General features: G+C 51.2%; 1 protein-coding gene across 1 annotated transcript in view; it reads right to left on the bottom strand.

Moving 5' to 3' along the window:
• Positions 1 to 23,227, bottom strand: part of TRAP1 (TNF receptor associated protein 1) — a 60,450-nt gene that overhangs the window by 14,557 nt on the left and 22,666 nt on the right. The window contains exons 2-10 of the mRNA XM_054455744.2: positions 18,892 to 19,050; positions 17,122 to 17,204; positions 14,038 to 14,178; positions 7,761 to 7,832; positions 5,557 to 5,717; positions 4,094 to 4,203; positions 3,379 to 3,452; positions 2,407 to 2,562; positions 737 to 857 (exon numbers count right to left, since the gene is read on the bottom strand). Coding sequence (XP_054311719.1) covers positions 737 to 857; positions 2,407 to 2,562; positions 3,379 to 3,452; positions 4,094 to 4,203; positions 5,557 to 5,717; positions 7,761 to 7,832; positions 14,038 to 14,178; positions 17,122 to 17,204; positions 18,892 to 19,050 — 1,077 coding nt within the window. The remainder of the gene's footprint in view (positions 1 to 736; positions 858 to 2,406; positions 2,563 to 3,378; positions 3,453 to 4,093; positions 4,204 to 5,556; positions 5,718 to 7,760; positions 7,833 to 14,037; positions 14,179 to 17,121; positions 17,205 to 18,891; positions 19,051 to 23,227) is intronic.

Here is a 23,227-nt window from a genome sequence, read left to right on the forward strand (position 1 = left end):
AGAACAGTGACCTGAGCTGTGGGTGGCTGGGCCAGCCTCGGGATACACTCGGAAAATGACATCCTGGGCTTTATGTTAAAAATCATAATGATGGCTGGGCGCGGTGTCTGACGCCTGTAATCCCAGTACTTTGAGAGGCCGAGGTGGGCGGATCACGAGGTCAGGAGTTCGAGACCAGCCCGGCAATTATGGTGAAACCCCATCTCTACTAAAAATACAAAACTTAGCCAGGTGTGGTGGCAGGCGCCAGTAATCCCAGCTACTTGGGAGGCTAAGGCAGGAGAATCACTTGAGGCGGTTGCAGTGACCCACGATTGTGCCACCGCACTCCAGCCTGGGTGACAGAACAAGACTCATCTCAAAAAAAAAAAACTCTATCAGGGATAGTCTGCACCTCTGTGTACCAAGGCTTAAATACTGAAGTCTTTCTTAAACTATAATCTCACTCAAACGTAACACAACTCACATATAAATCTGAAACTCAATATCCCTACACATGGAAAGACCTCAATCTGAACACCCAGTGCTCTCCCCAGATCAGTCATGTGGGTAGGGAGGCGAGGCAGCTCCCGGGGTGTGTAAATGCGGCTGACACACAGGCCCAAGGGCAGCGCAGGCCGACGGCGGTGCTCTCGCTGCAGAGGGCTGCTGAGAACGGAATCAGCACGGTCCCTCACAGATGCAGAGGGCGACACTGGGCCACACGGGCACAGCTCACGGACTCTGGGCAGCGTACCTCGGACGAAGCGCAGCCACTTGGGCAGGATGTCCGTGGCCTTGGTCTGGATGAGGACTTTGCGGCTGTACAGTGCGATGCTGGAGCCCAGCTCCCGGCTCACGTCAAACATGGACGGTTTCTGGGGGTGAGGAGAACACGCCATCATGCAGCACTGACCCTCCCCAGGCAGGCCCTGGCTGGGACGCGGGGGCGGACGCGATGAATCCAGCGCCCACTTCCCGCCTCGCCCTCCCCCAGCGTCTGCTCTGAATTGAACCCAGTGCAGGGGCCCCACAATGCCCCACACTGTGGCTGTGCGGGGCGAAGGCCTTCTCTGGCAGCTGCCGCCCTCCCCAGCCCACCCCCTAAGGAGGACACAAGAGAGTGAACCTTGCACGTACCCCTGAACACCCCGAACACAGCCAAACCTTGCTACAGGTCAGGGGTCAGCAAAGAGCCCTCCAACCAAATCCAGCTCACTGCCTACCTCTGTGTAGGCTAAGAGTGGTTTTTACACTTTTTAACAGTTGAGGAAAGATTTCAAAAAGGAATATCTCATGAGACATGAAGATGAAATTCAAATTTCAGTGTCTACGCAGCTCACGGGACCCGGCCCTGTGTGCTCGGAGGGCAGCAGGGCAGTGCTGCTTCCTCACCCGGCAGGGTTAGTGGCTACGACAGAGACAAGGCCGGAAAAGCCGGGGCCAGCTCCTGTCTGGCCCTCATGGAACGTGCCTGCCAACACCTCCTCCACACTGGCACTTCCTGAACCGGGACCCACACCTCATCACAGGGGATCTGGTTAAAATGCGGGGGGTATCTAGTCCAAATGTTGGGAGACCTGGTTAAAATGTGGGGCGACCTGGTTAAAATGCGGGGGATCCAGTTAAAATCCGAGGGATCCGGTTAACATGCAGGGGGACCTTGTTAAAATGCGGGGAGATCTTATTAAAATGTGGGCTCCCACGCAGGAGCCCTGGGTGGGGCCTGAGACTCTAACAAGCCCCTGGAGGCCACACCTGGGTGGCTCTTTCCAAGATGGATGCCAACTGTGCAGGACATTAGGAGAGTTCCAGGCAGACAGGGACAGGAAAGCCTGGGGGCGGGACAGGCTGGCTCTCAGCCCCGAATAGGTCTCCTTACGGCAGGATTTGTGGGAACTTCATGTGATCAAGGAAACCAGGGGAGTTGGAAGGTGTGGAGGAAGCACACAGAGAGGCCAACGGAGAGGCAGACCACAGGCCCTTCCCAGAGCGCCTGGCAGGACAGCATCCACTGATCCACAGCAGATGATGTAGGCTCTGAGGGCCCTCCCCAGGCACACCCCAGTCCACAAGCCTCCACCCCAGCCTGCAGTGAGATGCCCATCAATCCTTCCCTCGCCATGTGTGACCCCTGAGAGAGAAGAAACCTCTGTGGTCACCCACCCAGAGGCATCTGTTCTTTTTTTTTTTTTTTCAGAGATGTGGTCCCACTATGCTGGCCAGGCTGGTCTGGAACTCCTGGGCTCAGGTGATCCACCCTCCTCAGCCTCCCAAAGTGCTGGGATAACAGGCGTGAGCCACCACGCCCAGCACTACCTATGTTTTTCATGCCCTCACGCTGCCATGTTAATCATGTGACATCTGCAGAGCTGATGGGGACAACAGAGTCACCCTGAGGGCCGTGGGCCTGCCGCAGTGCCTCACCGTGTCGGGCACGTAGAAGATGCTGCGGATGTTGAGCGGCGCGTCCGTCTTATAGTGCAGGGTGTAGCGGGGCTTGTCGTGAGCCTGCGCGATGTAGCGGTAGAACTCCTCATGTTGCCACTCCCCGACGTCCTTGGGGTCCATCATCCAGACGGCCTGGAAATGGACATCGGCGGGGAGGGCATCGTGTTCACCACGCATGTCTTCCCCACCACTGCGCAGGCCTGACCCAGTGCAGCGCCTGTCCCTGGACAGGCTCCTGGGACAGACGGGGGGTGGTCTCAGGTGTAGACTCCTCTCCTGAGCCCAGACCACTGAGCTGTGCTGGGTAGTGCAGGGGAGACACACAAGGCTCTGGGGCAGGAGCTCCTCAGGACAACATGTTAGGAGAACCAGCCCGGCCCTGAGGGGGCCTGTGGGAGAGGATGACGCTGCCCAGCAGGGGCGAGCTGACGAATACAGTGTGGGCTGTGAGAGCGAGGATGACCCACGCTGCACCACAGCTGAGCCGCAAGGGAGAAGTCAGTCACTGAGGACAGCATGCCGCATGACTCCATCCAGGAGAAACGTCTGGAACAGGCAGCACAATGGACAGAAGGGAGACCGTGGCTGCTGGGGCTAGGGGAGGGGCAGTGGGGAAAGGGCTGCTTTTTGGGGTGATGGGATGTTCTGGAATTGATGCGGGGTGGCTGCACTGAACACCATGGCTGCACACTAACGTGGTGAGCCAGCTGGGATGGGCGTTACGCCTCAGTGAACCCTGACCCCTGACCCCGGCTGCCCAGTGCACAGGGGCAGGGCTGTGGTGGGGCTGGGCCCCTGCCTCATCCCCACACCCAGGTCTCATCTCCACAGAGCAGCTCGCCCTGTGACTCTGGGCCACATCCCCTGGGCTCATCTCTTCCCTGCTGCCCTGAAACGTACAGATTTGTCTCCATGTTTGACCAGTCCGTAGAGGAACTCAGGGCTCACCTGCAAGGTGTTCATCCGCCGTCCGTTCAAGTACAAGGGGAAGCTGACGAAGTTGCTGTACTTCGTTACCACATCTGGAAGGGACAAAAGAAAAACCACACTGCATCTACAATGCTTGTGGAAACGCAAGCTTTGCAGCAGCTCCAGGGTGAGCGCCAGCCTGCTGGGAAGGGTCCTCCATGCTGTGCACACTTCACAGGTACAGAAACAGGGCACAGCGGGGACACCTGTCCTCCCGCCAATCTCACGGTGGGGGCAGCAGCGGAGCCCAGGTGAGCAGCAGAGCTGTGGAGGCCCCGGCTGCTGCGAGACTGCAATGCCAGCTTGTGGCTGGAACACGGCTTTCTGGGCTGACTCCTGGGGGTACTCAGGGCCTCCCTGAGTGTCCGGCAGGACACAAAGAGGGAAGGCCACGCCCACATCCTGGGACAGGACTGCGCCAAACCCCCAGGTGCACTAAAGGCCAAGGGCCACGCAGAGGAAGGAGAATCGAGGTCCGCCTCAGCCAGGCCAGCTTCCTCCCAGTCCCAGCAGGAGCTCGGTGCTACGCAGCCCTGGCGGGCAGCCCCCTCCCAGTCCCACAGCAGCTCGGCCCTTCACGGCTCTGCCTGTGCACCCTTCATGCAGGTAGAACCCAGGAAAATGCCTGCTGACCTGGGGGCCTCCAGGCCACACATGGATCCCGGAGTGAGCTTGGGCCTGGGCTCCCGCTCACCTCGCACCCGGGCCTCGCTGGCAAACTCCTTGCAGTCGGATTTCAGGTGGATGATGATTTTTGTCCCGATTCTAACTCCCGAAGCTTCGGCGATTTCAAACACTCCAGAGCTAAGTAAGACAGACAAGGAAAGGAAAAGCCACGTGTACGTGCCACTGGGACACACTCTGCATGGGACTCCAGAGGTTCCCAAGGGTTTCACAGGCAGAGCCCAAACCAACACACAACACACCTCAAATGCCCCATTTCTGACCCCAGGGCACCACTCAGGCCATCACATGCCCATCAGGAACGATGACCCTGTCGCAGGCGGCTGAGTTCTCCTGGTTCCCTCGGGGTGGGGGGTGCGGGGGGAGGGTGGCGGTCCTCCACTGACCCTAGGCTTAGAAGCAGCTTCTGGGCTTACCCCGAAAGCAGGCCTGGGGCACTGTGGGGAACTGGCCCAGCTCCAAATCGGGTGCTGGATGCCCAGGGGCAAAAACAAAGGCCAGGGGGCCAGGCGCCCCCTAAGAAGAGCAGAAAACCATCTCAGAAGCACAGAAGTGGGGAATCCCCCGGCAGGGCCGTGTTGATGCCTTGGCCCAAGCTTCCTCTGAGCCCCGCTCTCATGGAATTACACAGGAATGTTAGTTTTGGGAGAGTGGGAAGTCAAGTTGAGCACACTGCACACACTGTGGAGCAGAAATGGCATCACAGAGGGAGGACGCCTTGGCTGGCTGGAAGCGGCTCACCCAGTAAAAAGCCTTTGGAGCCGGGCGCGGTGGCTCACGCCTGTAATCCCAGCACTTTGGGAGGCCGAGACGGGCAGATCACCTGAGGTAGGGGTTCGAGACCAGTCTGACCAACATGGAGAAACCCTGTCTCTACTAAAAATACAAAATTAGCCAGGCGTGGTTGTGGGCGCCTGTAATCCCAGCTACTCAGGAGGCTGAGGCAGGAGAATCGCTTGAACCTGGGAGGCGGAGGTTGCAGTGAGCCAAGAATGTGCCATTGCACTCCAGCCTGGGCAACAAGAGTAAAACTCCGTCCCAAAAGAAAAAGAAAAAGCCCCCAGCAGGCTCCTCACCCTATAGAGGCAGAGGTGGGCTGGGGAGGCAAAGCCAGGAAATGCCAGGGCCGGGAGGAAGCGGAATGAGCTCTTGCAGAAGGCTGGTCACAGGAGGCTGCAGAGGGTCCACCGGGCGACAGGCCAGTCCTGCAGCTCAGCCACTGAGAAAGGAGCTCAGCGCGGGCCAGGCCTGCCTTCCCGAGCGCAGTGGTGGTGACCAACCACATGGGACCAGACAGGTGCCATGGGCCACTTGGAGCCACAAAAGTCACTAACTCCCCAAAGTGGGAGAGTCAGATTTCACATAAAAAGCCCAGAAAATGCCTGTGTACGTTTTCTGAGTCCAACCCTTTCCAAACTCCATGCTAAGGGCTCCGGCTCAGCTTCGAGCTGTCAGGCGACATGCGTCACTCACCCGTCTGAAAGCCACTGATAACCCGGGCTCCCCGGGGCTGCCGAGCGGGAATAGACCTCCACTCTGTCAGCTACCATGAAGGCTGAGTAGAAACCCACTCCAAACTGGCCGATGATCTTGCTGCTGGCCTCAGCCTGGTTCTGCAGAGCATCCAGGAAGGCCTGTGGAGCAGAGGCCAGTTAGTGAGGCAGCCTCCCCTCCAGAGAACAGACAGTCACAACACCGTGGCTCTTCCGCTAGCACCGCTAAGACCCCTTAATCCTTAAAACAGACACACCGAGTACTTTTCCACCCCATTCTACACACGAAGAGCTAAGTCACAAAGAGGTGACACACTGGCCCTAGGACAACCAGCTGGCAGCAGTGGGACAAGTGTGTATTCCATTTGATTCCCAAAGCCCGTAGTCCTGCCTGTCCCAGACAGGTGGAGGCCTGTGGGTCACACCTGGGGGTGGGGAAAGAGCAGCTTGAATAAGCTCTTTCCTTTGAATAAGCTCCTTCCATAAGAAGGCCAGGAGTGAGGAGAGGCTCCAAACTGGCTTCCATATTCAAGTCTCCTGGAGTCTACACTTTGGGGAAAAAGAGTAGAAATCATGCGCATGCGTCTGTAAGCATCGCACAGCACTTAATTTTTCTACTGTAACAATGCCAAAGGTCCTAAGGCCAAAATCAAGTAAAATACACACACCCACTGCCCTAGCCCACGCTGTCCAATGGAACTTTCTCCAATGATGGGAACGTTCTGCATCTGCCAGGTGCAATGTGACAGCCTGCCGAGCACCTGGAATGTGGCCTGTGCAGCTGAGGGGCTCAGTGTCGCCTTTTATTTAATTTTAATGCATTTACATTTAAAGTGCCACATGCAGCTGGTGGCCGCTACACAGGACAGCAGACCAACCTCGAGAGAAATACAACAGAAGACGTAACATGGGGGTAAAGTCACAGTTCTGGTAGGTTTTTTTGTTTTTTGTTGTTGTTGTTTTTAAGATGGAGTCTCGCTCTGTCGCCCAGGCTGGAGTGCAGTGGCGTGATCTCAGCTCACTGCAACCTCTGCCTCCTGGGTTCAAGTGATTCTCCTGCCTCAGTCTCCCAAGTAGCTGGGATTACAGGTACCACCACCACGCCCAGCTAATTTTTGTATTTTTAGTAGAGATGGGGTGTCACCCTGTTGGTCAGGCTAGTCTCGAACTCCTGACCTCGTGATCCACCTGCCTCGGCCTCCCAAAGTACTGGGGTTATAGGCGTGAGCCACCACACCCAACGTAGTGTTTTCATTTTATAGATGAGGAGACTGAAGTAAGTGCTTCTTTGCCCATAGCTAGAAAAGGGCGAGAGCTGGAGGTTCCCAGGCTGTTGGTCTGAGTCCAATGTGTTGTTCTGCCTCACGGCACTTTTCTGCAAAGTCGATTCCCTGAGCCTTGTGGGCTTGATGCAGAGAGGGTCAGAGGGATCAGTCTCCTCTCACACAGCGCCATGCATGAGAACAGGCTTGGGATGCGATGTCTGTGGGTTTGATGCTTCTGCTCTGTGGGTCTGGGCGTGGTGACAAGCACCTGTAGTCACACCTACTCAGGAGGCTGAGGCTGGAGGATCGCCTGGCCACCATGGTGAAACCCCATCTCTACTAAAGATACAAAAAATTGGCCAGGCGTGGTGGCTCGTGCCTGTAATCCCAGCTACTTGGGAGGCTGAGGCAGGAGAATTGCTTGAACCAGGAGGCAGAGGTTACAGTTGGTCCTCATATCTACGGGTTCCACATTTGCAGATTCAACCAGCCAAGGATCGAAAATACTCAGAAAAAAAATAAAAAACAACACAATGATAAAAAGTAGTATAAAAAACGTAACTATGTTATATCTATATTTAGCATTTACATTATATCAGGTATTATAAGTAATCTAGAAATCATTTAAAGCATACAAGAAGATGTGTCTACAAAATATGGCACCAATTTAATCTGAGACTGGAGCATCTGCAGACTTTGGTATCCAAGGGGGGTCCTGGAACCAATTCCCAGACACTGAGGGACCAACCCCCAGATACTGAGGGATGGCTGTCATGTCATGAGGTGTTCCCACAGTACCCACTGCGTGGCATGCAACTGACAACGTTCTTACTTAATCTGGCACCCAGGGCCACCCCTACTGGAGGGATCCTTGCACCCTGAGGGGAAGGCGGAGGCTGTGTGGGGGGCCCACGCTTACCTTTGACCCCGATCTGGCAATCGTCCCCAGGTTCGACACCAGCTCTTCCTGTGTCATCCCAATACCAGTATCCTGAGGAGAGAGACATGCTAAGCACTAAGCCCCCAGCACCTGGGGAGCAGGGTGAGTGCACCAGCAGTCCCAGGGGCTCAAATTGTGTCAGTGACATTGGCCAGACAGGGCCCAGCCACGTAGCACCAGATGCTCATCAGAAAAGACTAATTCTAGGGGCCGGGCGCAGTGGCTCATGCCTGTAATCCCAGCACTTTGGGAGGCCAAGGCAGGCGGATCACTTGAGGCCAGGAGTTCAAGACCAGCCTGGCCAACATGGTAAAACCCCATCTCTACTAAAAAAAAAATTAGCCAGGCATGATGGCGAGCACCTGTGGTCCCAGCTACTCGGAGGCTGAGGCAGCAGAATCGCTTGAACCCAATGAACCCAGGAGGCAGAGACTGCAGTGAACTGAGATTGCGCCACTGCACTCCAGCCTGGGTGACAGAGCGAGACTCCATCTCAAAAAAAAAAAGAAAAAAAGGAAAGACTAATTCTAGTCATAGCAGCTTGGCCTCACCAGAGAAAACAGGAAGGGACAGCAGAAAGTTGCTTCGTTGGTTAAAAACCATTCCAAAAAGAAAACATTACACCAGCAATGAGGAAAAGCCCAGCTCTCCCACCATCGAGATGTAGCCCCCACGCCTTCTCCCTGGCTGTGGTTCTGGGGAACAGTGGTCCCCTCCTCTGGTGGCTCTCTCAATCCAGCAGAATGATCTGATTGAGGAGACCAGGAAGCAGGTGTTGGGGGCGCAGCTCTGCACGCGGCCCCCACACCCAACCTACCACCATGGGAAGAGCGGGCACAGGCGCCTCTCCTGCGGGAAGGCACAGCCTTCGCGCTGGAGCCTCGATCTGGCCTATCCTGTTGCAGCTGCTCTGGCCTGAGTGCCAGTGTCACCCAAATCCATATGTTAAGACCTAAGTGCCAAGGGGATGGCACTGGGAGTGGGGCCTTGGGGAGGTGATCAAGTCACGAGGGCTCCACTCTCATGAATGGGAGTAGGGCCCTTAGAAACCAGGCTTGAGGGAGCTTGTCTGCCCCTTCCACCGTCTGTATGAAGATGCAAGAGGCACTGCCTGAGACAAAGGGCCCTCGCCAGATGCCCAATCTGCTGGCCCCTTGCTCTTGGACCTCCCAGCCTCTACAACTGTGAGCAATACGGTTCTGTTGTTTATAAATTGCCCAGTCTAAGGTATTCGGCTACAGCAGCCTGAATCACAACACAGACCAACGCGCTGGTGAACACACAAGGCCTTACTGACAATGGGCTCCTCCTTCCTCAAAGCCCAGTCAGACTCCCATCTGCAGTTCCTCGCTCAACATGCCCATAAACGTAGCTGCAGCCCCAGCTTGCTCTGCTATGATGTGCAGACCACCTTAAATAAAAGAGCTCGCTCCAAGCCTCCACATCTATGAATTGGGACAAAGGCCCTCAGAAACAGTTTTCTGAACTTCCTTCTAGGAAGTTCCTTTCTAAAGGCTTCCTCTCCAGGACAGCCTGCAGGGGCCATGGGAGCCCACTAGCACCGGGCGTCAGTGCTGTCTCCAGTGGCACAGCAGGGGTGGTCAGTGCCACTAACAAATAATCCACAGCAAGCAGCAGGCCGGGGAGACTGGCCAGCTGTCAGCCTTCCCATTGTAGGCAGCACAGGCAGAATGGGCGCCAAAACCACATCACCACCAGTTGCTGCAGTGCACACATGTGTGCATGTATCATGGGCCCCAGCAGCCAATAAGAAACATGGCACCAAGAGGCTTCTGGGCAATTATTTCTGAGGTGCTGGTATGAAAAGTCCAAAATCCAGCCTGATCCATTCATTGTAGATCATGTAATAATTATATGAGTAAAAAACTACTTAAAATTAGTATCTAGTTGATATCAGTCATTAAATATAAGTTTCATTTAAGTGTTTAATAAATCAGAAACTTCATTAGAGTCCTTAAGGGAAAGGTTAATGTTAGACCAAGGTAAAGGAGAAAATGCAACTAACAGCTCCTATTTTCAATTTATTTTTATTTTTTCCCAAACTGATCTGCACTGCAATCCCAATCTAAATCCTCACAGGTTTTGTAGAAAATGACAAGCCGATTCTAAAATGTATATGGAAATACAAAGAACCTAGAAAATTTTCAAAATATTTTGAAGAACGAAGTTGGAGAATTTAAAATACCTAATTTTAAGACTTCCCATAAAGCTACAATAATTAAGACAGTGCGATGTGGGCATTTAAGGATCAACACATAGATCAAAGAATCAAACAGAGCACAGGAACAGAGCTGCACAGAGTGTATTACTTGATTTTTGACAAAGATTCCAAGGTAATTCAATGGGGGATGATAGGTCTATTAACAGATAGTACAGAAACAACTGTACACCCATAAGCAAAACATAAACCTCAACCCCTACCTCACATCATACACAAAAATTAACTTGAAATGGATCATAGATCTAAATATAAGAGCTAAAGCTATAAAACCACTAGAAGAAAACATAGGGCTGGACACAACAGCTCACATCTGTAATCCCAGCACTTTGGAAGGTCAAGGTGGGAAAACTGCTTGAGCCCAGGAGTTTGAGACCAGCCTGGGCCACAAAGCAAGACCCTGTCTCTACAAAAAAAAAAAATTTTCTCGCTCTGTCACGCAGGCTGGAGTGCTGGAGTGCAGTGGTGTGATCTCCGCTCACTGCAACTTCCGCCTCCCGAATTCAAGCAATTCTCCTGCCTCAGCCTCCTGAGTAGCTGGGACTACAGGCACACGCTGCCACACCCAGCTAATTTCTTTTGTATTTTTAGCACAGACAGGGTTTCACCATGTTGCCGAGGCTGGTCTTGAACTCCTGAGCTCGGACAATCTGCCCGCCTTGGCCTCCCAAAGTGCTAGGATTACAGGCGTGAGCCACCATGCCCGGCCAAAAAAATAATTTTTTTAAAGTTAGCCGGGCATGGTGGCATGTGCCTGTGGCCCTAGCTACAGGAGGCTGAGGTGGTAGATCACTTGAGCCCAGAAGGTCAAGGCTGCAGTGAACCCTGATAGCACCACTGCACCCCAACCTGGAGACAGAAGATCCCGACCCTAAACAAACATAAAAACCTTCCAGGTCAGGGTGGGTGTGGTGGCTCATGCCTATAATCCCAGCACTTTGGGAGGCCGAGGCAGGCAGATCACCCGAGGCCGGGAGTTTAAGATCAGCCTGACCAACATGGAGAAACTCTGTCTCTATTAAAAATACAAAATTAGCCAGGCGTGGTGGCACATACCTGTAATCCCAGCTACTCGACAGACTGAAGGCAAGAGAATCTTTTGAACCCGGGAGGCGGAGGTTGCAGTGAGCTGAAATCATGCCATTGCACTCCAGCCTGGGCAACAACAAGAGCAAAACCCCATCTCCAAAAAAAAAAAAAAAAAAATCTTCCAGGTCATCAAAAACCAGGAAAGTCTGAGAAACTGTCACAGCCAAGAAGAGCTAAGAGAACAGGACAACTAAATGTCATGTGGGATGCTGGGAGAGAAAAAGGACATGAGGTAAAAACTAAGGAAATCTGAATAGATTTGTGTTAACAATAATATATCCATACTGGTTGATTAACTGTAACCAATGTAATATACTAACATTTCTTTTTTTTTTTTTTTTGAGACGAGTTTCACTCTTGTTGCCCAAGCTAGAGTGCAATGGCGCGATCTCGGCTCACCACAACCTCCACCTCCCGGGTTCAAGCGATTCTCCTGCCTTGGCCTCCTGAGCAGCTGGGATTACAGGTGCACACCACCACATCCGGCTAATTTTTGTATTTTTAGTAGAGACGGGGTTTCACCGTGTTGGCCAGGCTGGTCTTGAACTCCTGACCTCAGGTGATCCGCCCACCTTGGCCTCTCAAAGTGCTGGGATTACAAGCGTGAGCCACTGCACCCGGCCATAAGATTTCAATCATAAGGGAAGCTGGGTGTTGGAGTAGATGGCAACGCTGTACTATCTTTAAAATTTTTCTGAAAATTGAAATCTGTTCTAAAATATTCACTAAAAAAAAATAATAACTATAGATTTTTCAGATGTAGACAGAAATCATCTGTTGCCAGGCGACCCGCACGCTGTGATTTTAAAAGGAAATGGTGAGACCAGGAGCAGTGGCTCACGCCTGTAATCCCAGCACTTTGGGAGGCCAAGGCAGTCAGATCACTTGAGGTCAGGAGTTTGAGACCAGCCTGACCAACATGGTGAAACCCCATCTCTACTAAAAATACAAAAATTAGCCAGGTGTGGTGGCGTGTGCCTGTAAACCCAGCTACTCGGGAGGCTGAGGCAGGAGAATCGCTTGAATCCGGGAGGCAGAGGCTGCAGTGAGGTGAGATCATACCACTGCACTCCAGCCTGGGCAATAAAGTGAGACTCTTGTCTCAAACAAAAATAAAAAGGAATTTATGAGGGTTTACAACAGGTATATACATAAAATATTTGACATCAAAAGAAAAAGATGATTTTGCCACCGGAATGATACTGTTGTAAGATTCTTACATTGAAGTGCTAAATATTAATCCAAGCTAGACAGTGACAAATTAAGGCTGCATATTTTATTCCCTAAAAAATCCCCTAAAAATAACAAAAAGCAATGTAGCTGAGATATCAGTAGAAGAGACGGAATGGCATAATATCTCTGAGACCCCACAAGAAATGCTTCCTTTTCTAAAACTTTAGGTAAGAATAATGTATCAATATTAGTTAATTAATTGTAATAAATGGGCAGGGTATGGTGGCTCATGCCTGTAATCTAACACTTGGGAGGCCAAGGCGGGCAGATCACTTGAGGGCAGGAGTTCAAGCCCAGCCTGGCCAACATGGTGAAACCCCATCTCTACTAAAAATACAAAAATTAGCTGGGCATCATGGCACATGTTAGTCCCAGCTACTCAGGAGGCTGAGGCACGAGAGTTGCTTGAACCTGGGAGGCGGAGGCTGCAGTGAGCCGAGATCACACTACTGCACTCCAGCCTGGGCGACACAGCCACACTCTGTCTCCAAAAAAAAAAAGAAAAAAATGAAATAAATGGACCACGCTCACATCAGCTGTTGAGAATAGAAAAACTGGGTCCCAAAGGATATAATGGAACTCTAAATTATCTGCTCAAATTTTCTGTAAATCTAGAACTGTTCTTTAAGAAAAAAGACAAAAGACAAAACCAAAAATCATTATAGTAACATAAACAGTCTTAGTACCAGGAAGTACTGGCACAAGAGGACTGGCCCCTCTGCTAAAGACCACGAATCATGTCCCCACGACCCCTTGCCCCAGCACATCCATTTTCAATCATCTGCACGGAACCCCTGTGCTGCAAACAGGAGGGAAGCGCAGGCTGCTGCAGCCCCGCCCACAGGGCCCATTCCACAGCCAGGCCAGCACAGCGAAGGCAGGGAGAGAAGAAACCCACTCCCCACCCAATCCTTATGACCAAGGGCTATGACAAACAGCTGGCACGTACCACGGGGCTCAGTCTGGATTCTCTAAACCCAAGAGGGAGTGCATAAAGCTGACACCTCACAAAAGCCCCTCCTTTAATTAAAACAGCCATCCCTTCACAAGTCCATTCATTCACGCGTGCCTGCGTTCATTTATGTGGCATGACGTTCAGAGCAAGCCAGCACCCTAAAAGGGAATACTCAGATCCCACCGCGGCCAGTCTGTCCACCTCTCCACAGAGACAGACACCCCCGCAATGACGCCGTGACCCTGGGACGACAGGTCCTGAGGCAGCTGTCTTTGGATGCAATGTCTCTCAGGGCCCCTACCTGACCCTCTTTGGCCTTTCTAACTTTTCAGCCTTAAAATTTCCACGAGGCTACAGCAGCAGCCATAGCACGGCTCCGTCTGCATTTTGAGGGGAAAACGCAGTTAAAAATATGAAAAGAGTACAATAAAAATAAGATATGTTTAGGTATGTTAATAACTGTATACACCAAAACCCTGTGCGGCCATATGCTAAGATGTTACCAGTAGTTATTGCTGGATGATGGGCTGATTTCAAATTTTCTTCTTTTCTGCTTACCTGCTTTTCCAAAATTTTCTATAATGAATGAATGCCATTGTAACAATAAATTATAGCCAGAGTTATCCTGGTGGTACGGACGGCCAGTACATCCCTGGGACCCCAGAGACATCACTAGAAGGCAGGTCCTGTCCTTGCTGCATGGCCGGGCCTGCCACAGGCCTGGACACTGAGGGAGGTACCTGGATGGTGATGGTGCGTTTCTCGGCATCAGTCTGCAAGTGAATCTCCATTTCTGGCAGTGCTTGGCCGTCAGACACCAGTTTGTGACGCAGTTTTTCCAAGGCATCGCTGGCATTGGAGATCAGCTCCCGTATAAACACCTACAGGAATAGAAATGGGAGGCACAGACAATGAAGGACACTCGTCCTGCAGGATCTATCTAGTCAGCTGCACTTCCAATAACTGTTAAAAGGTAGACGAGAACAGTCACAGAATAGTCAATTCTCAAAGCATAAATAGTTTCTGCTTTAGTCAAAGACAGTTCCTCTGGACCGGTCACAAAGTGACTAAAGGTGCTGACTTTCCTTTCAGGATTTGTTTGAGAGTCTCACTCTGTCACTCAGGCTGGAGGCTGCAATCACGGCTTATTGCAGCCTCAACCTCCTGGACCCAAGCAATCCTCCCACCTCAGCCTCCTAAGTAGCTGGGACCACAGGCATGCACCACCACACCCAGCTAATTGTTTTAAAATTTTTATAGACACAGGGTCTCGCTATGTTGCCCAGGCTGGTCTTCATCTCCCAGGCTCAAGTGATCCTTGTGCCTCGGCCTCCCAAAGTGTTGGGATTACAGACGTGAGCCACGGTACCTGGCCCTTTTCAGGATTTTTAATCAAGCCTGAAGTTATGTGTCCATCTGTTAATTATAACTTTAAGAAGAGCCCTCTGGCTGGGTGTGGTGGCTCATGCTTGTAATCCTGGCACTTTGGGAGGCTGAAGCAGGTGGATCATTTGAGGTCAGGAGCTCAAGACCAGCATGGCCAACATGGTAAAACCCACTCTCCACTAAAAATATTAAAATTAGCTGGGCGTGATGGAACACGCCTGTAATCCCAGCTACTCAGGAGGCTGAGGCAGGAGAATCGCTTGAACCCACAAGGCAGAGGTTGCAGTGAGCCGAGATAGCACCACTGCACTCCAGCCCTGACAGAGAGAGACTCTGTCTCAAAAAAACCAACAAAAGAGCCCTGCGAGGAACAATTTCTTTCCCAACTCCTGCACAGGGATGACGGCGTATCACTCAAACATCCATTTCTCCTTGATATGGTTGGGCTGTGTCCCCACCAAAATCTCACCTTGAATTGTACTGCCATAATTCCCACGTGTTGTGGGAAGGACCTGGTAGGAGATAAGTGAATCATGGGGACCATTTCCCCAGTACTGTTCTCATGGGAGTGAGTCAGTCTCACGAGATGTGACAGTTTTTTGGGGTTTCTGCTTTTGTGACTTGCTCATTCTCTCTTTGCCTGCTGCCATCCATGTAAGACAGGACTTGCTCCTCCTTGCCTTCCACCATGACTGTGAGACTTCCCCAGCCACGTGGAGGTGCAAGTCCAATTAAACCTCCTTCTTTTCTAAATTGCCCAGTCTCAGGTATGTCTTTATCAGCAATGTGAAAACAGACTAATACACTCCTACTCCACAAAAACAGGTTCCCTGGCTTCATCTCATCTAGTGGGGACCACCAAACACCAGGTCTACCACACCCGGAGAAAAACCGGCCACAGGGCCCAGCTGTCCCTCAGGAGCTGAAAAGCACACTGACCTCAAACAGACCTTCCATTTAAAATCAGTCAGAGAGGCCGGGTGCGGTGGCTCACACCTGTGATCTCAGCACTTTGGGAGGCTGAAGCAGGCAGATTACTTCAGCCCAGGAGTTCAAGACCAGTCTGGGCAACATGGCAAAACTCCATCTCTACAAAAAAATACAAATATGAGCCAGAGGCTGAGGAGGAAGGAAGGCTTGAGCCCAGGAGGCAGAGGTTGCAGTGAGCCGAGATCATACCACTGCACTCCAGCCTGGGCGTCAGAGCCAGACCCTGTTCCAAAAAATTAAAAAACCAAAAAATAAAAATAAAAATAAAAACCACACAAATAAAAATAGAAAAATTAAGTCCGCAAGAGCACACAGGTGAAGACGAAGCAGTGGCTGATCTGGGCGGAAGCTGGAGGTCACTGGGAGGCAGGAATGCAGCACTCATCAGCACAAAACCCAGAAACAGCTCCTGGAAGCCCCTCTGAGCTTTGAAATTTGGTGCTTTACAAACTTTCTTCAGGATTCTCCTTTGCCTTCCAGCAATAATCAGCATGTCAACGATGGTGGCCTTTCATCTTTCTTTTTCCTTGTCCTGTCACCCCAAATGAGTTTTGTGGGGTTTTTTTTAATAGAGATGGGGTCTCACCACGTTGCCTAGGCTGGTCTCAAACTCCTGGACTCACACAACCCTCCTACCTTGGCCTCCTAAAGTGCCGGGATTACAGGTGTGAGTCACCGCACCCGGCCCCAAATGCATTTTAATTTCCTCAGTAACTCCTCCCTGCTCCACACACACAGGACTGGGGAACCTTCTTCCTCCAGCAGCCAAAGCCCCCAAGACCTGCAGGTAGTCACACCAGGCAAAGGGGCCTCAGAGCACATCCAAATCCAAAGCTCCACAGAAACGGATTTCAGCAGAGCTGCATGCTAGGATTTGAGGGACTTTTTTTTTTTTGGAGAGATGGTCTTACTCTGTTGTGCAAGTCAGTGTAGTAACACAATCATGGCTCACTGCAGCCCCAGCGTCTGCCAGACTCAAGTCATCCTCCCACCCCAGCCTCCTGAGTAGCTGGGACCACAGGTCAGTGCCCCTATAGCTGGCTAATTTTTTAAACTTTTTGTAGAGACAGATTCTTGCTGTGTCGACCAGGCTTGTCTCAAACTCCTGGGCTCAAGTAATCCTCCTGGCTCGGCCTCCCAAAGCACTGAGTTCCCAGGCATGAGCCACCACACCAGGCCTGTATTTGGGGAACTTTTAAAATTATTGGCAAAATTCAATTAATTCCCAGAGTTGATCCAGCCCAAAGAACCATCTGGATACACTTATCCACAAAACCAAAATAGATTCTAGTAAAACTCCTCTCACTGGTAGCTTAAGATGGGGACCTGTCCAAAGTTTAATGCTTTCTCACAGCTAATATATTATCTGGCAATTCTCCAGAATGGCATAAAACAGCTTTGTGAAAAGAAACCTTGCTAGCATCGGGCATGGTTAGCAGGCAACGCACCTCTTTTTCTGAGTACAGGGACCGGGCAACGATGTCCAAAAGCTTCTTTGTCTCGGCCTGGAACTCATGTTTGGAAGTGGAACCTAGTAATGAAACACAGACACAACCAATAAAGTTTAATTTCTATTTTTGTGCAAGAATACGCTACATCACATTCCAAAGAATGCTTAAGTTTATGAGTTTTAAACTTTTTTTTTTTTTTTTTTTTTTGAGACGGAGTCTCGCTCTGTCACCCAGGCTGGAGTACAGTGGCACGATCTCGGCTCACTGCAAGCTCGCAAGCTCCGCCTCCCGGGTTCATGCCATTCTCCTGCCTCAGCCTCCCGAGTAGCTGGGACTACAGGCGCCTGCCACCACGCCTGGCTAATTTTTTGTATTTTTAGTAGAGTGGGGTTTTTCCCATGTTAGCCAGGATGGCCTCGATCTCCTGACCTCACGATTGGCCCGCCTCGGCCTCCCAAACATTTAAGATCGTGAACAAAAACAAAGAAGCAGACAGAAACAAAGTCTGGCTGGGCACCATGGCTCATGCCTGTAATCCCAGCTCTTTGGGAGGCCAAGGCAGGAGAATCACTTAAGCCCAGGACCTCAAGACCAGCCTGGGCAAGACAGAGGGACCCCGCCATCTCTACCAAAAATACACAAAGTAGCTGAGCGTGGTGGCACACACTTGTGGTCCCAGTGACTTAGGGGGCTGAGGTGGGAGGATCACTTGAGCCAGGGAGGTCGAGGCTTCAGTGAGCCATGATTGCACCACGGCACTCGGCCCGGGCGACAGAGAAAGACCCTGTCTCAAAACAAAAAGTCTCTCAGAAAGGAGGTCTCAGGAAAGGACAAATCCTCCCACTGCTGAGGCCAGACATGCCTCAGGCTACGTCGAGGGACTGCTGACCTGGTTTCCCAATGTGCATGGTTACGAGAACTGGGCTGCCTCTAAGAACCGGATTATATGTTCTTTCTTATTTTTTAGAGGCAGGATCTGGCTCTGTTGCCCAGGCTGCTATGCAGTGGCAGGATCATGCTCACTGCAGCCTCAGCTTCCTGGGCTCAAGTGATTCTCCCGCCTCAGCCTCTCAAGTACCTGGAACCACTGGTGTGTGCTACCATGCCTGGCTAACTTTTTAATTTTTTTTTGTAGAGAAAGGGTCTATGTTGCCCAGGTTGGTCTCGACCACTGGGCCTCAAGCAATCCTCCTGCCTCGGCCTCCCAAAGTGCTGGGATTACAAGTGTGAGCCACTGTGCCTGGCCTATATTCTTCAAAAAAGTGGTTTCCAAATTAATTATTTAGAAATCAAAATAACAAGAAAACCTCACTTCTCTTTTTAACTTCAAAGATTCTACTCTTGTCGACCCACTTAAAAGCCAGAAATGGAGCCACTTCAGGACTGGCTCCAAAGACTGCTTTTTTATACCTCAGAGGGAATGAAAAGACAGCTCCGGAATTCGGTCCTGTGCAGGCTGGGCCAATGCTGAGTTTCCCCTCCCGCTTCCATGATTATTAGCAGATGTGCCATGAATCACCACTCAGGGGAGGTGCCGGACGGCAAACTCACGGGTGGCCACCAGAGGGGGCAACACACACCCGACACTGGCAGAAGTCCCTCGCTGGGACAGAAATGGAGGGCGCAGCACTCCCTACAGCCAACACCTTCTGATTTCAGACCTAAGGCGGTGGCTCTACCAATCACTGCCTCCACCTTGAAAATGCCCCTTTACGCACAGAAGTGAACCGAAAAGCCCTCCCAGACCAAAGCACGAGCCCGGGCTACCCTGCACGCTCTCTGTGCTGCTGATGATCGAGTGCAGGAGTTCTTCCTTGTCCTCGGCAGTCTGCGTGCTGAACAGCCGTCCTGCCTGCAAGCTCCAGGCCGGGTTTCGCCTGGGGCGCAACTGGGCTATGGTCCTCCGAGGACACAGAATTGGTTTTCCTGAAAAGACAAATATGCAGAAAGAATGAAAATTAGGAAGACACGAGAAATATGGCAATTCGTCCCATCAAGGGTGTCTAGCAGAAGCTAGCGTGGACATCTCTAAGTCAGGCTGTTGCTGAAAGAGAAATCCACAGGACCAGATGCCAGTGTCAGGGTGTGGTTTTGGCAAAGAGCCCTCACAGATGTTGTCAGCGTAAGATATTGGGTCTTCTCAGAACCGCAGAAGCGAAACTGGAGGGGGTGGGCTGCTGCCTTCTTTACAGAGGGGATCTCGCTCTGTCACTGCGATCACAGCTCACTGCAGCCCCAACCTCCTGGGCTCAAGCGATGCTCCTGCCTCCGCCTCACGAGTAGCTGGAACCACAGGCACAGACCACCATGCCCCCATAATTTTTTTGAAAATTTTTTGTAGAAATGGGGTTTTGCTATGTTGCCAAGACTGGTCTCAAACTCCTAGGCTGAAACCATCCTCCCGCCTTGGCCTTACAAAGAGCTGGGATGACAGGCGTGAGCCACCACGCCCAGCTGGCAGATGCCTGCTGACAGCACTTCCCACATTCGCCTCACAGGTGAGACCTCGCATCAATCCACCAAACTCAAACCTGTCTCGACCCTCGCAGCCCCTGCAGAAGCCCCCGATGGGCCACACTTCCTTGCTCTTGACAGTCAAGCAAAAAAAAATCTTCCCAAAAGGGATCCAAATATTTAAATGTTAATATTCTGAAACTGTCTCATCATCTTCTAAAAGTTGATTCTTTTCCATTGCTTTTTCATCCAAAACAGATTTAAAAAAAAAAAATTGTGTACTTGAAAAACTGAAAAACAGCTGACGATGGGTTCTACCTTGTAACCAGGAAGGAGACTTGTCTTCTGTAACTTCCTGCTCAGTCCAGTGGGCTGAGAAAGTCGCCGGCAGAGCCCAGCGAGGGAGGAAAGCAGCCAATGTGTCCCTAGCCGCACGCAGTTCACCGACACAGGCCCAGAAACCAGACACTTTCACTCCAACACAGGACAGGACCGACCCAACACCATCACCCACTGACCCCAGGGATCACACACCAGGACCCGGCCTTGGTCAGTAGATTTGCAATACATGATGGCGTCAAGGATCTGTGGCCAGCCAGCCACACCGTGTCAAAGTCTAAGCCTAAATGAACCGCATCTAACTGTGAGCCTCTCCTGTTCTTCACAAATTTCTAACAAGCAGAAAGGAAGGACACAGAATATCCAGGAATCAAGGTTTTAAAAATTAGCATATCAGCCAGAGGTGCGGTGGCTCACTCCTGCAAACCCAGCACTTTGGGAGGCTGAGGCAGGCGGATCACATGAGGTCAGGAGTTCGAGACCAGCCTGGCCAACATGGAGACACCCCATCTGTACTAAAAATACAAAAGTTAGCTGCGCATGGTGGCAGGCACCTGTAATCCCAGCTACTCGGGAGGCTGAGGCAGCGGAATGGCTTGAACCCAGGAAGCAGAGGTTGCAGTGAGCCGAGATCGTGCCATTGCACTTCAGGCCGGGTGACAGAGCAAGATTCTGCCTCAAAAAAAATAATAATAAAATTAAAAAAAAAATTAACATACCAACTTTCATACTCCTAAAAGGTACAAAAACTTGCCTATTCTTTTTTTTTTTTTTTTTGAGATGAAGTCTCGCTCTTGTTGCCCAGGCTGCAGTGCAATGGTGCGATCTCAGCTCATTGCAACCTCCACCTCCCAGGTTCAAGCAATTCTCCTGCCTCAGCCTCCCCAGTAGCTGGGTTTACAGGCGCCTGCCACCACACCCAGCTAAGTTTTGTATTTTTAGTAGAGACAGGGGTTCACCACGTTGGCCAGGCTGGTCTCGAGCTCTTGACCTCAGGCGATCTGCCCGCCTCAGCCTCCCAAAGTGCTGGGATTACAGGCATGAGCCACCGTGCCCAGCCAAAACTTGCCTATTCTTTAGGCTTATTCCTGGACTTATAAACAGCACAAACCCGGCCTTTTTTGTTTTTTTGAGATGGAGTCTCGCCCTATCGCCCAGGCTGGATAGAGTGCAGTGATCTCGGCTCACTGCAACCTCCATCTCTCGGGTTCAAGCGATTCTCCTGTCTCAACTCCCAAGTAGCTGGGACTACACGCACCAGCCACCATGCCTAATTTTTGTATTTTTAGTAGAGACGAGGTTTCACCTTATTGGTCAGGCTGGTCTCGAACTATTGACCTCAGGTGATCCACCCACCTAGGCCTCCCAAAGTGCTGGGATTACAGGCGTGAGCCACCATGCCCGGCCAACCCTAGCCTTTCTTTATCTCTATGCAGATACCTTAAAAACATCTACCACAATTCAAAAAGTATTCAAATTCCAAACCATGTAAATATCCAGTTATTTGGGCCTATGTAATTGCATTGTTCACTTTATTCGTACAGTTAAAAAAAAAAAAAAATCCCAGGACATTTCTTCTGGAATTAAATGGTATTTGGCATTAGAGGAGTTCGCGAACACTCTACACTAAACCATGGTGCTGAAGTCTCTGTGCCTCCTTCCAAAGCACAGCCAGCCCTGGGGGCACAGGAGGGAAGTGTCCAAGTGCCACCACCTGCCCGCAGAGCGTATCAGTGTTTCTCATCATTTGTGTAAAAGAAACACAAAAAGGATAAACCAGAAACTGATGTGACTGTGTATTTTGTTTCCTAGGGCTACTGAAACACAGCACCACTAACTAGGTAGTTTCAAAAAGGTCCACAGTTCTGGACCAGGCACAGTACCTCACACCTGTAATCCAAGCACTTTGGGAGGCCAAGGCAGGAGAATTGCTTGAGCCCAGGGGTTTAAGACCAGCCTGGGCAAGAAAGTGAGACTTCATCTCTGTAAAAAACACAAAAACTAGCCAGGTGTAGTGGTGTGCACCTGTAGTCCCAGCTACTTGTGAGGGTGAGGTGGGAAGATCGCTTGAGCCCAGGATGTTGAGGCTGTAGTGAGCCAAGATCACACTACCACACTTCTGCACTTCAGCCTGGGTGAGACAGCAAGACCCTGTCTTAAAAAAAAAAAAAAAAAAAAAAAAAAAGGTCCCAGGTTCTGGGCAGGCGCGGTTCCTACTGGAGGTGCCGAGGGAGAGTCCATCCCGCACCTCTCCCCAGCTTCTGGCAGTAGCCGGCATCCTTGGTGTTTCATGCTTTGCAGACCCTCCAGGCTCTGCCTCTTGTCACATGGCAAGCTCTTCTCTATGTGAGTCTTGGCTGTGTCCAGATTTCCCTCTTCTTATAGGGATACCAGGAATCCTGCAGTTAGGCCCCACCCCCATGCAGTGTGACCTCATCACAACCTGATACATCTGAAATGACCCAGATAAGCTCATACTCACAGGTACCAGGGATCAGGACGCGAAGATATCTTTCTCTTTTTTTTGAGACAGAGTCTCGCTCTGTCATCCAGGCTGGAGTGCAGTGACATGATCTCAGCTCATTGCAACCTCTGCCTTCTGGGTTCAGGCGATTCTCCTGCCTCAGCCTCCCTAGTAGCTGGGATTACAGGCAAGCACCACCATGCCTGGCTTTTATTTTTAGAAGAGACATGGTTTCACCATGTTGGCCAGGCTGGTCTGCAACTCCCAACCTCAAGTGATCCGCCCACCTTGGCCTCCCAAAGTGCTGGGATTACAGACGTGAGCCACCACACCTGGCCTCTTTTTTTAAAAAAATAAAAATAGACACAAGGTTTCTCTTTGTTGCCCAGCCTGGTCTTGAACTCCTGGACTGAAGCGATCCTCCCACTTTGGCCTCTTAAAGCACTGGGATGACAGGTATGAGCCACCGTGCCCAGCCTTCAAACCCCACAGCTTGGTTACCTACAGGAGGTGTGTATTAAGCTCCCCGTGGCACAAACCCGGTAGCTTAAAGTAACAGACACTTATTCTCTCACAGTCCTGGAAGCAAGAAGTCCAAGATCAAGGTGCCAGTAGGACTGGTTCCTCCTGAGGCTGGGAGGGAGGGTCTGTTTGCGCCTCTCCCAGCCTCTGCAGCCTCTGGCGTTGCTTGGCTTGTGGGTGGTCGTCTTCTCCCTGTGTCTTCCCTCCAGGACATCTGCCATTCTCCCTCTACACATGTCTGTCTGTTCAAATGTCCCCATTTTATAAGGACGCAGTCATAATGGATTAGGGCCCACCCAAGTGAACTCATCTTAACTTGATCAC

The sequence above is a fragment of the Pongo pygmaeus genome, chromosome 18 (assembly GCF_028885625.2).
Source record: "Pongo pygmaeus isolate AG05252 chromosome 18, NHGRI_mPonPyg2-v2.0_pri, whole genome shotgun sequence".
NCBI lineage: Eukaryota > Metazoa > Chordata > Mammalia > Primates > Hominidae > Pongo > Pongo pygmaeus.